Below are 13001 nucleotides of genomic sequence, written 5' to 3'. Positions count from 1 at the left end.
ACAGAGAGGGAAGGGGCACTGAAGTCTGGCACTTGGTTTCAATAAATCAACTTCACACGATTCAGGATGGGAAAAGCATGACTAGACAGCAGTTCCTCTGAAAAGGTTCTGAAGGTTTCAGTGGACCACAAACTCAATATGAATCAACAATCTGACATGATGGTCAAGAAATTTATTCCAAACTCAGGCTACTGTAAGAGTTGCAGTGTTCAGGACTAGGGATGTTATAGTCCCACTCTCCACGGCTCTGCTCAGGCAATGTCTGGATCCTATATTCAGTTCTGGGTCCTTCAAGGAAGGATGTGGATCAGAATGAGAATCTCAGAAGGGGAGATCATGAAAGTGAAGGGCTCTGGGATCATGCCATGTAAATGCCACTTGAAAAACCAGAGGATAGTAAGCTGGAGAAGGGAAGACTAAGCTCCAGTGAGCTGTGCAGTAGGAGAGAGATTAGACTTTTATGTTTCCTCTTGGCCACAGAGAGAGACCAAGTAGAAGTGGCAGGTGGCAGTTGCAAAGAGATGAAATTAGACTTAATATAAGGAATAACATCTTAAGGATTGGAGCTTTCTGAAAGTGGAAAGGGCTGACAGGAGCTAATAGAGTCTTATTCATTTGAGGTCTTCCATTGGATAGAGCACAGGACTGAGTCAGGAAGACCTGAGTTCTGACCCTGCCTCAGACACGTTCTGGCTGGGCAGTGATGGACAAGGCCTCTGTTTCCTCCTCTCCAAAATTAGGGTAATAATAGCACCTACTTTCCAGAGCTGTTACAAGGATCAAATGAATTCTGTCTTCAAACTTTAAAGCACGATATAAACAAGAGCTATTTTTGTTGTTACTCTTGTTAAGCTAGTCTCCCCTCTGAGGTCCTTTCAGACTTGAGATTCTAGGATTTGGGGAAGAGGGGAAAGGAAGCCGAAAGGTGAGATAAAAAGCACTGAAAACAAAGATTTTAAGTGTGAGGATTTTTCCATCCATGGGTCACTGCTGAATCAGATTTCCCCCAAGCTCTCCATTTCTCTGGTTTTGGCATCAGGGTGCCTGACTTGTTTGGAAGAAGCCTCCTCCATCCCTCTTCCCCCACCCCCACCCCCACCCTTGCCTATGATTGGCTTCACAGTTATATTGAACACATGCCCCCTCCATCCTGTTCAAATTGAGGTTTCTGTGGTTCCCAGATGTTTCTGCTTTAAGGAAGTGTGTCCTGATCAAAAGAGGGCAAGCCCTGACTCCCTCTGAGCACAGTATATGGAGATCAGAAGTGCTCTTTCTGGGCCAATTGGAATGGTGGCCGAGATCCTTCCCAGCCTGATGGATGCTCATCTCATCTCTAGCCTGCAGAAGGATTGAATCCAGGTGTGATTTCAGCTGGAACCTGAAATGGACATGACTGCTGTCTCCAAATATGAGAAGATATCTGTCATGCAGCGAGGCATCAGAGAAATAAAGTGGTGGGGCGAGTAGAGCACTGGACTTTGAGTGCAGAAGTTCAGGGTTCAAACCCCACCTCCAACACACTTACATGCTGTGTGATTATGGCCACGTCCCTCAGCCTCTCTCATCTCTAACTTTCTTGTCTATACAATGGAGATAGCGATTTTGTGCAGCATCACAAGGCAAAAGTTAAACTAGAAAGTAAATTTCAGCTCGGTAGAAGGAAGAATTTTCTGTTAGCACTGTTCAACGGTATCATAGACTATCTCCTAGACTTGTGAGTCCCTTGTCCCTGAAAGCAAGTCATGGATTTAGAGCTAGGAAGGACTTTACAAGTCAAGACTGGTCCTTGGTGTTCAAGCAGAATCCAAGTGACCTCTTGGTAAAGTTGTCTTAGAAGCGATTTTGACTTGTGGGGTGGGGGGGTTGAACTAGATGGGTCCTTTCCAACTCTGAGTCTTTGGATTCTTCATCCACAATTTTATATCCTGCTAGATGGATTAGATGGCCTCAGGTTTCTCTAAAAGGTCATGTAGTTTACTGCTCTGCTCCTAAATCAATGGTTCTCAAAGTGTAACGCATTGAGCTTAATGGTCTTTGCGAAGTCACAGCTATGGCTGACATCATTATCATCATTAATCAATGAATAAACATTTATTAAGGAGCTACTGTGTGCCAGATACTGTTAAGCTCTGGGGATGTAAATACAAAAAAGAAAGACAGTCTTTGCCCTCAAGGAGCCTACAATCTAATGGAGGAAGAAAATACATAAAAGGAAACTGAAGAGAAGAGGGATGGGCAGGGAAGGTACCCGGGAGTATAGTGGAAAAGTCAAAGGAGTTGGAAGGTAGTACAGCCAGGTAAGAAATGAGTTGTTTAGAGCTGAACTCCCTCCTTAAATGGAGGTTTTGAACTCCATGACTCCACCCTCCAATCAGAAAGACTAGTGGTATAATGAGGTGGAGTACCATGGCTGATGGGTTCATCACCATTATCTGCCCGTTACTATTAATACTTATCAGTATTATTATTAATTATTGATCATCAATACTACTATACTTTTCCTGAAATTTCATCTTTATTACTTTGCCCTGGCTGTACATTTAGAGATAATCATATTCCAAGAATGACATCCCAAAGTTGCCAGGAAATATTTCTCTCCAAGGCATTTCAAAATTAGCAATAACAATTAGAGCAACCCCATGGGCTGTGGAAGTTGTTATCAGAACAACTGAGTGAGTGGTTGGGACACACAAAGTCCATGCCTTCAATGAGCCAACTTAAAGTATCCTAAACTGACTGAAGAAAATAGAATACCAAAACCAAATTCTTATAGACCTTCCAAGCCATTTCCAAATTGGCAGCCCCACCTCCAGTAGAATGTAAGCACCTTGAGGGTAAGGAATGTTTAGGTTTTTGTCTTTCTATTCCCCAGCATCTAGCACATAGTAGGCTCTTAAGGAATACTTTAAAAGGCCAAGGGATAGTCATTCCATTGATGATGATGCTGTATTTGTTGATGTTTCTCTAATTCTCTCACCTGGTTATCAGTCTCCTGTATGAATTGTCTTCCTCCAATAGGATGTAAGTTTCTTGAGTGCAGGAATAACATTGCCTGTATTTGTATTCCCAGTGCTTAACATAGTGTACAGTACATAGTAAGTGCTTAATAAATGCTGTCTCATTCATTCCCCTTTCTGGGATAGTGTAGAAGATGGGACACTGGATTTGGAGTCAGGAAGACCTGGGTTTAAATTCTGACTCAGACACTTACTAGCTGTGGGACACTCTAAGCAAGTCATTTAATCACTCCATGCCTCAGTTCCCTCATCTATCAAATGAAGGGTTCAATTTGATGGCCTCTAAAGTTCTTTCTGGCTCTTGATCTAAGAATCTAAGCAGCCGATTCCCTAAGCCCACCCACCCTCTTCTCCTCCCCTCTCCATCAAGTTCCCACTTCTAAGATTGATTGCTGCTCCCTGGACTCTCTTCCTCCGAATATTTCTGCTGTGCTTGATTAGGGAAACTGAGATAGTTGAGGAAGGACCCAAAAGGGGAAGAGGAGATGTGGGAAACGTGAGCCTAGCCCACCAGGCTGCCCCTGCTGTGGGCTATAGATTCCATTATATAAGACAGCAAATCCGATGGAAATTCTGCCTTGTGAACAGCGGGGAGAGGTGAGGTTTTTGACTCTAAAATCAGGCAGATTCTCGTAAATGGGGTGGTTCAGAGTTCCGGTTCTTACTCCGGCTGAGCAAGCTAGAACTTTGCCATTCTCCCTGTCCCAGTTACTTTAGCAGCCTGATGTGAAAGGTTGAGCCTTTTCATGCCCCTGGGGTGTCAAACGGTGACTTTCCTGTTTGAAGAAAATAAAAGTAATCATTCCACTGCTTGGCTCACACACTTTCTCACCTCAAACCCTTATAGAACCACAGAGAAATACCCCCAGGCTTTGATATGTAGACACCTTTACCTTCAAATCCTTTTCTAGTCATCTTATTGGTACACCATCTTTGTGAGGTCAATGTGCTTCTAAAAAAGATTAGCCCAAGGCTCCAATCTCTTGCAACCATTTTCTTGTAGACTTGAGGTGTTTGTGGTTATGCCCAGTACAGTGATCTCTGTTTAGTTGGGAAAAATCGTCATGGGTCCTTCAGCCTTCAGTCCCTTCTGCTCCCCACTCGGTCCCAAGTCTCGAATAACCAAATCCGATTCCTTATGGTTTCTACTGAGTTAATGTGTGAATGGCAGGGCTAGACAGAATCTGGGTGCCACCTTATAAAATAAACTAGGTGGGGGGAAATCATCATTCCGTCAGCCTGCCCCCACACTTCCCCTCAATCCCAGAGCTTTGTAATCTTTTCCACTGGTCTTAATGAATGTGTGAATAGCAGGGGGGTAGACTGAATAAGGGATTCTTTGGAATCTGGGTTCCACATTTTAGGAAGAATATGGATAAACTAGACAGCAGCTTCAAACAAGATGGTGAAGGGTCTTGGCTTTGCTAGCCTTTGCATCCCCAGTGCTTAGCACAGAACCTGGTACATAGCAAGCGCTTAATAAATGCTTGTGAAAAAAATTTTTTTAAATTAAAAAATTGAAATTAAAAAAATAAACAAATAAATGCTTGTGGACCCACTGACTAAAACTCATTCCACCTTAGGATTGATTAAATGAATTCGAGGGTATTAAGGGTATTACTTAGAGGGTACTAAGACTAGCGAAAAGAAGATGGGGGAGGGCATGATTGCTGCCTTCAGGTACTTTGAAGACTGTCACCTACAAAAGGGAATGGACTTATTATGTTTAGTTCCGAAAGACAGAACCAAGGACAGTGTATTGAAGCTGTGGCTAAAGAAAAAAAAAACTTAGGCATGCTATCATGAAAATTTACAATGAGAGCTGTCTCAGAGTGGAATGAGCTATGGTGAGGAGGTAAGATGGGGAGGTGGGGGGAGAAGCCCTCACTGAAGGGCTTCAAGCAAAGGCTAGTTGGCCACGTTATTAGAGATATCTAAGAAGGGATTCTTGGTCAACCATGTGTTGGATTCATCGGCCCCATTGAACTCTGAAATTTGGTGACCCCTTCATGAATCCATGGCTGATGACATCTCACCCTATTACCTCCTCCACCACCACCATCATCCAACCAAATCATTGGACTTCTGGTTCGGAGCAATGTTGTAGATGAGAATTTTGTCAAGATCTCTGGGCATACTTTCCTACCCTTGGCGGGTCATCACCTCTAATAACCACTATCTTTTTTCTCTCCTTCCTCCTTTCCTCCTCTTCTCTCTTCCCCCATCACACCCCCAACAGATTGCTGAGGAGCTGGGCAACGAGAAGTTCTGTGTGGAAGCTAACCCGACTGGAAATGGGAACTGGCTGAAGTATATCCGGGTGGCCTGCTCCCGAGACGACCAGAATCTAGCCGTGTGTCAAATTAATGAGCAGGTAGGCCCATGTGGGATGAGGAAACTCTTGGGGGAAATCTGTGTCCTTCAGAATAATTCTTCGAAATCAGAGCATGGTAGATTGAGTGTGCTCTGCATCCACTCCCTGGGCCTTTGTGATAACCAGATTTCACAGAGCTGTCTATACCTTCTCCTTACTAACCTATGAAGAGATTGTTGCTAAGCCTTGATTGATGAAGCAGATGGAATTAAACGGTTCCAAAATGAAATGTGTTTATTCCAGGGAAGACAAATTGGTCAGGGTGGTTGAGATTCTAAACCTTGGGCTATTTTCCTACAGAGTCACTGTAAAATGAGAAATATGAACTAGATTTTATAAGATAGGCTATTAGATGGGCCCTCCCAGCTCTGACATCCCCTGTTCTAAGGCCCTCACAACTCTGACATTTCCTGTTCTAAGGGCCCTCCTAGGTCTGACATTCCCTATTCTAAGGGTCTTCCCACCTCTGACATTCCATGTTCTAAGGTCCCAAAGTGGAATGGGTTCCCATGGGAGGCAGTGGGCTCCCCCTCCCTGGAATTTTCTGAGCATAGACTGGACAGCCACTTGCCAGATGTGTTGCAATGGATTCTTTTTGGGGTCATGAATTGGGCTAAATGGCTCCTAAGATGCATTCAAACACTGAAATCCTGTGAGTCCGAAACTTCTTTCCCTAACATTTAATATTTAAAATTTTGTGCTCTAAGGGACCTTGCCGCTCTTTATCTTGGGCCTGTTGGTTGTTGCCTGGGTAGTATTCACTTGTGTTTGGAGGCCTGCTAGTAAATGTTTAATGATCAGCTCTCTAGGGAAAAATGCACTCAAGACACTTTTCACTTTCATAGGCAATAGTACCATTTTCTCCTTCACTTTCTTAAGTTTAGACAATCAACAGCATGATAAATCAAGCCCTGATCTGAAGTATTTGCCACTTCCAAGGTATAAATGCTCACATTGAACATTTAACAATCAGGTATCAGGAGCCAGCACAAGTCGGCTCCAATACTCCCCTGCTTGTAATCCCTATGGCAGTCTCATCTCGGTAAAAGCAGGGACTGTGTTGACTCCACACCTGGAGTCCTGTTCTCTGTTCTGGTCACCACATGTCAGGAAAGATGCTGAAAGGCTAGAGAGCATCCAGAAAGGGGCAGTTGTGATGGGAAAGGGCCCCCAAGATCATGGGAACAAGGGATGATTAGCCTGGAGAAAAGAAGACTGGGCTGGGATGACACCAAATAGCTCTCTTCAAGGGTTTGCTGGGTTTGGCCCAAAGGGAAGAACTAGGAACCATGAGGAAAAGGTGCAGAGAGGCAGATTTCAGCTAGCCATGAGGGAAACTCCAAATTAATTAGAACCATCCACAAATGGGATGGACTGCCCTGGGAGGTGAAGGAGGGGCTGCAAGACCAATACTCTACAATGTTTTAGCACAATGCCGGGCACACAGTAGGTGCTTAATAAGAATGAATGAAAGAACCCGAGGACAGAAAATATCTTTGGGAGAATGGTTTTAAATGGTTGTGTTTCACCAGGTTCTCAAGCAGGGCTTGGCTGCTTGCCAGCAAAGTCATTGCCTTGCAAGGGTTTGAAATGCTGTCAGAGTTTTTTGTTTCTTCTCTTCAGCAGGGTGCAGAGAGAACTGACCCATAGGTGGTCCAGAACCCTCAGAGGTTCCGTGGACTTTCTGAAGGGACTGGAGTTATTTTGGGTCTCTGTGATCTGACCCCTTGTGGTAGCGAATTGATAGAATCCTTACAACACCATAAATTCAACTCACGAGTCCAAAGCCTCATTCAAAACTTCAACAGTGTCCAAGACAGAATGGAGTTATTCAAAGCTTGAAGGGCTCTCCCATGCACCCTACAAAATCCTCATTTCTCTCTCTGTCTCTGTTTCTCTGTGTGGTGTTCTCTATCTCTGTCTTTCTCTGTATCTCTGTCTATCTCTCTGTGTCTCTGTCTCTGTGTCTCTCTGCCCTCTGTCTGCCCATCTGTCTGTCTGTCTCTCTCTCTCTCTCTCCTTCTCCCTCATTGTTTGCCTATTTTTGCTATTAAAAAAACCACAAAAACAAAAACCAAAAACTGGGCTGTAAATTATCTGTGCATATATGATCTCACTGAGTGATTCCTACATCTCTTCATCTGGGTTCTAGGGCTGGCTTTGCATCTCACTAGCTCCATATTGTCGGAAATTTCAGTAAGGTAGAGTGACTAGGAATTTTCCCCAGGGCCCCAAAACAAGGAAAAGACAACAATGTAACTTGTGCGTTCAGCGGATCCCCTACTTAGCAAGAATATAATTTATTAAAAATAGGAAGCTGCCATTGTTAATAAGACCTCCCTTACCAATCAAGGGACTTCATCTTAGTTATTTCTAGTACTGTTCATGCCTGCTTCTTTCTTGAGGTGCTGAACTTGCCAAGTCCGGTTTTGCAGGTCACTGAACCATATCTAAGCCTCAGTTTCCTCATTTTTAAAGGAGTAGCATAATTCTTGGGCTACCAGGCCCACAGGTTTCTTCAGAGGAGATCAATGAAATTTAATGGATTGGGAAAATGTCTTTCCTGATTCCCTCCAGCCCTCAGGAGTCAAACAGAAGAAATGTAATTCTTCCATGTGAAAATCAAAGTGTAAAAAACAGCCATCACCTCCCACCCAAATCTTCTCTGCCCCCTCAATAAAAAATTATTCCCCAGAACTTTTCAATGAATCTTCATAGGGACAGTTTCAAGTCACCTCAACAGTTTAGTCTCCCTCTATTGTGTGCGCTTCAGGACATTAATATTCAAAGATGTGCTGGTAAATATTTAACAACCAGGTCTCTGCAGCACACTTTAAGTTTAATCTGTATTATCAGCATCACTTTCTTAAATCTAGATAGTCAACAAAGCAATAAACCAAGCCCTGATTTGTAACATTTGCCAATTTCCAAGATGTAAGGGCTCATACTGAAGATTTAACAATAGGCTCTCAGAACCTCTACAAGGGCTCCATTCCATCCCCATCAATATCCTCCCCAAAATATGGTGATCAGAAATGAGTACAAAATTCCAGATAGTCAATAAACATTTATTAAGCACCTACTATATGCCAGGCACTTTGCTAAATACTGGGAATACAAATACAAAAAAAAAAAGACCTGCCCTCCAGAAGCTTACAATCTACAGCACACAGGGGAGGGTTCCTATCAGAGGCATGGTGGAGAAGTTAGTTAGAGAACCAAAGTTGTGCAGCCAGATGAGAAATGAGGAGCTGGTTTAGGAGTTCATGTCCTACCCTCCAATCAGGACAGGGGATAGTGAGGAGATAGAGGAGCAAGGCTGCTGAGAATTTACAACAAGATAAAGTTCTGAGAATAAGCTTCCAAGGGCAGGGTGGAGAAGTCAGATATCATCTAATAAGGGCCAAAATCCAGCAAAAATTCTATCTTTCTGGATGGTCTGCTTCTGTTAATGCCTCTCATGATCACATTCACACTTCCTCTCACCCACCCCTTGCCCCTTAGCCATGTTTCATTGTCAACTCATAACTAGTTTAGAGTCCACTAATGCCCCCAGATCTCTTTTTAAGAACTTTAATCTGCCCACAACTGCCCTCATTCTGTACTTATGCCATTGTTTAAAAAAAAGCCAAGAACTGTATTTTTATCTCTACTAATTTTTTTAAATTAGATTCGGCACATCATTCTAAACCTGTCAAGGTTTTTTGGGATTTTGTCGTTCATCACATCAGCTATCCTTCCTAGCTTCGCGCCTTTCCAAACTTGATAAGTAAGCCACAGATGATTTCATCCTGATTCATTCACGAAGCGTGAGACCAGAACAGGACATAGGACAGAATCCTGTGGCACTCCAAATAAACAAAGACCAATTAATCTCCATTCTGGAGGCCTGGTCATTCAACCAATACCAAATCTATCTAAATGTAGTCATTCCATCTACCTATGTCCACTTTGTGAGCTATTTATAACTTCTTGTTATTAGTAAAAGAAAGAAAAAAACAACTGAATGTACCATCGCAGTATTGCAGAATTTCAGAGTTGGAAGGAACCTCAGTGGTAGTCAGCTAAACCAGGTGGCAGAGAGTCGTGAGCTTGGAGTCACAGGATTTGAGTATGAATCCTGCTTGTGCACTTTCTCCACATATAAAGTTGGACAAGTCTGGTATTTATACTTGGGAGAATTGGACTAGATGACTACTGAGGTCCCTCCCAGCTCTAACTCTAGGATTTTGTGAGACTTAGAGTGGTAAAGTTAGGTGGTTCAAGTTGTACAGATATGACTTAAATCCAGGTCCTCTATACCACATTGTTCAGTTGTTTTAGTCATGTCCAACTCTTCATGACCCCATTTGGAGTGTTCTTGGCAGAGATCCTGGAGTGGTTTGCCATTTACTTCTCCAGTGCATTTTACAAATGAGGAAACTGAGGCAAATGGGGTTAAGTGACTTGCCCTGGGTCACACAGCTAGGCAGTGTCTGAGACTGGGTTTGAATTCAGGAAGATGAATCTTTCTGACTCCAAGCCCAATGCTCTACGCACTATGGCGCCCCCTAGCGCCCGTACTATGTTGAACCATACCCAAAAAAGAATCCTCTTTGCAAATTCCCCAAAGTGGATTATCCAGCCTTTGTGCAAAGATCTCCCATGCAAGCAGAGCCCCTCACCCCGACACCCGGAAGCCCATTCCACTTTTGGACAGCTCGAGTCTTTAGGGGCATCTTCCTGACGTCCAGCCTTGTTACAGCTTCTGCTTAATGCAACAGATAGTGCAATTACGTAGCCCTTTAAGGTTTGCCTTTACACATTATCTAAGTTTATGATTAAGCAGCCAACCAGATAATTCTGGGAACTTAGAGGTTATTTATTCCAACCCTTCCCCTCCCCCATTTTACAGATTAGGAAACTGAGGCTGATGGTTAGGGAGATGGCATTTATAAGGTTACAGGAAACAGCTGAGATTTGGACTCAAGTCCCTCAAACCTAGATGCAACAATACCCTTTCCCTTGCACCACCTAGGCTGCTAGGTGGCTCAGTGTCTAGAGCAATGGGACTGGAGTTGGGAAAGATCTGAGTTCAAAGCCGACCTCAGACAGTTACTAGCCATGTGACCCTGGGCAAATAATTTCACTGCTGTTTGCCTCAGTTTCCTCATCTGTAAAATGGGAATAATCATAGCATCTACCCTCCAGGACTTTTGTGAGGAGCAAACAGAAAGCTCTGTAAAGCACTTTGCAAGTGGCTGGCACGTAGCGGATACTATAGAAATTATGATTATGATTATGATTATTACCACATCATGCCTCCCATGATCTCTTCAAAGAGGCTACTCCCTTCCACATTACAGATTGCAGCCCATCCATAATCTTCTCTTTCAATACCTCTCTTCATCCATATCCTATCCTTTCACATGTCTTGCATGCTCTCGTGGATTTAGAATTAGAAAAGGACCTTAAAGCTCAGCTAGACCAGCCCACTAATTGGACAGAGGAATGAACAGAAGGTCCAGGCAGGTGAAGAGGCCACCAGTGGTCACATAGCTAACAAAGAGCAAAGCTGGGACCAGAGCCAAGGTCTGAAGGTGCCCAAGTGGCACCAAACCCAGAGAAGGGAGCTTAATCCCAGTTACTTCTCACCAGTCCCATTAATTTTGTAAGAACAAGCCGTTTACTGAAGCCAAACTCAAAGACAGGCTGGAGAAGCCAGATAGAGAGTATCAGTTCTGAACCCATATCTTCCAAGCCAACCCTCCACGTTAGGGAGCTCTGGGCATCTCCCCAGCCAAGCACCTCGGGGCTCTTCAGAAGAACACACATATCTCCACTTCAGGCCAGTGACAGGGTAAAGATCTGAGGGCCAGCCCCCTTTCCCTATGGCCATCATTCAGACATTTACAATCCTTCACTCCTTGCAGGACGTAGTGGTCTCCAGACAAGCTGCTAATGGCCAGACATCACCCTGGTGTGTCCCCAGATAATTAGCTGAAGTTATTGGCTCTTTGAACCATATCTTTGGGGACTCCCTGAAGACTAGGCCTCCCTGTGCTGCTGGCATTAACATGAACTGTAGTTTACTCTCTGTAACTCGTCTTACTTCTCTGAGCTGAGATTAATTTCTCTTTTTTTTATCTCTGTATCCCTAGTGCCTAGAACAGGCCCTGGTACATAATAAGCACTAAATAAATGCTTGTTGACAGATTACCTTGGTGGGGCGGAGGGAAGCTGCTGAAATAGCCACTCCTCCTCCTCCATCTTCATCCACCCCCCTCCTCCCTACACCCACCCCACCCCCACCACTGCCTCCTCCCACCTCTATCATGCACTATTCCCGTTCAGAACAGCAGCTCCTACAGTGGCAAAGGTTCTGGGTCTGAAGTCACAGGACAAGTGTTCAAATCCCATGTCTGAAACTTTCTACCTGTGGGACCTTGTGAAGTCACTTAACCTCAAAGAGCCTCAGTGCCCTTCTCTACAAAGTGAGGGGCCTCTGACGTCCCTTAGGAAAATGATCGGTATCCTTAGGTGGGCATTCCCTTCATTTCTGAATATAGCTTTCATACCCCTTAGGTCACCTCTTGCACCAAAAGGAAAAAGAAAACTAACGAACATATTAACTAAATCCTACAGTATGTTTGTATATATGTACATATACACATACTATAGATACATTGCATATATTATGCTATATTAATACATAAATACGTATACTAATATAGACATACTAGATGTGTTACATGTGTACATGCTATATATATTATATAAACATATTATGTATATATCCTACACATCCATACATACTAATGTACACTAGATATATTACATTTACATACTACTGTATATACACATACTACACATACTATATAAACATTCTATATATATCATACTATATATCCATATATACTAATATAGATACACTAGATAGATATATATATATATATAATATATATACATACTACTATATATACATGTACTACATATATTATATAAACAGGTTATGTATATCATACTACATATACCCATACACTAATACAGACATACTAGATGTATTACATATGTACATACTATATCTAAATCTATACATACTACACATATCAATAAATAAATATTTATTAAACACCTACTGTGCTCCAGGCACTGTGCTAAGCACTGGGGATACAAAAAGAGGCAAAAGACAGACCCTGCCCTCAAGGAGATTACAATCTAACAGGTGAGACAACATGCAAGCAAATATGCAGTCCGCACTTTTTTTTTTTGGTAAGGCAATTAGGGTCAAGTGACTTGCCCAGGGTCACCCATTTAGTAAGTGTCAAGTGTCTGAGGTCAGATTTGAACGCAGGTCCTCCATGCTCCAAGACCCGAGCTCTATTCACTGCACCACCTAGCTGCCCCAACTTGCAAAGAAATATATACAAAGAAAGCTATAGATGAGATAAATAGGAGATAATTAGCAGAGTGAAGGCACTAGAATTAAGAGGGGTGGGGGAATATATATGTATGTGTGTATGTGTGTGTATATATATATGTGTATATATATGCAGCATATGTGCATGTGATATTAAAGTTCATAGTTACTTTTTATATTTATTACATTAGTATACTATATTTTATTTAAT

At 42.9% G+C, this 13001-nt stretch overlaps 1 protein-coding gene across 1 annotated transcript in view; it reads left to right on the top strand.

Moving 5' to 3' along the window:
* Positions 1–13001, top strand: part of PRDM16 (PR/SET domain 16) — a 646704-nt gene that overhangs the window by 550032 nt on the left and 83671 nt on the right. The window contains 1 exon segment of the mRNA XM_078145746.1: positions 5257–5391. Within this exon segment, the coding sequence (XP_078001872.1) occupies positions 5257–5391 (135 nt within the window).

The sequence above is a fragment of the Phascolarctos cinereus genome, unplaced genomic scaffold (genome assembly GCF_003287225.1).
Source record: "Phascolarctos cinereus isolate Bilbo 61053 unplaced genomic scaffold, phaCin_HiC Scaffold_726;HRSCAF=1367, whole genome shotgun sequence".
NCBI lineage: Eukaryota > Metazoa > Chordata > Mammalia > Diprotodontia > Phascolarctidae > Phascolarctos > Phascolarctos cinereus.
The sequence above is the reverse complement of the archived record's forward strand: the minus strand, read 5'-3'. Positions and strand labels throughout refer to the sequence as shown.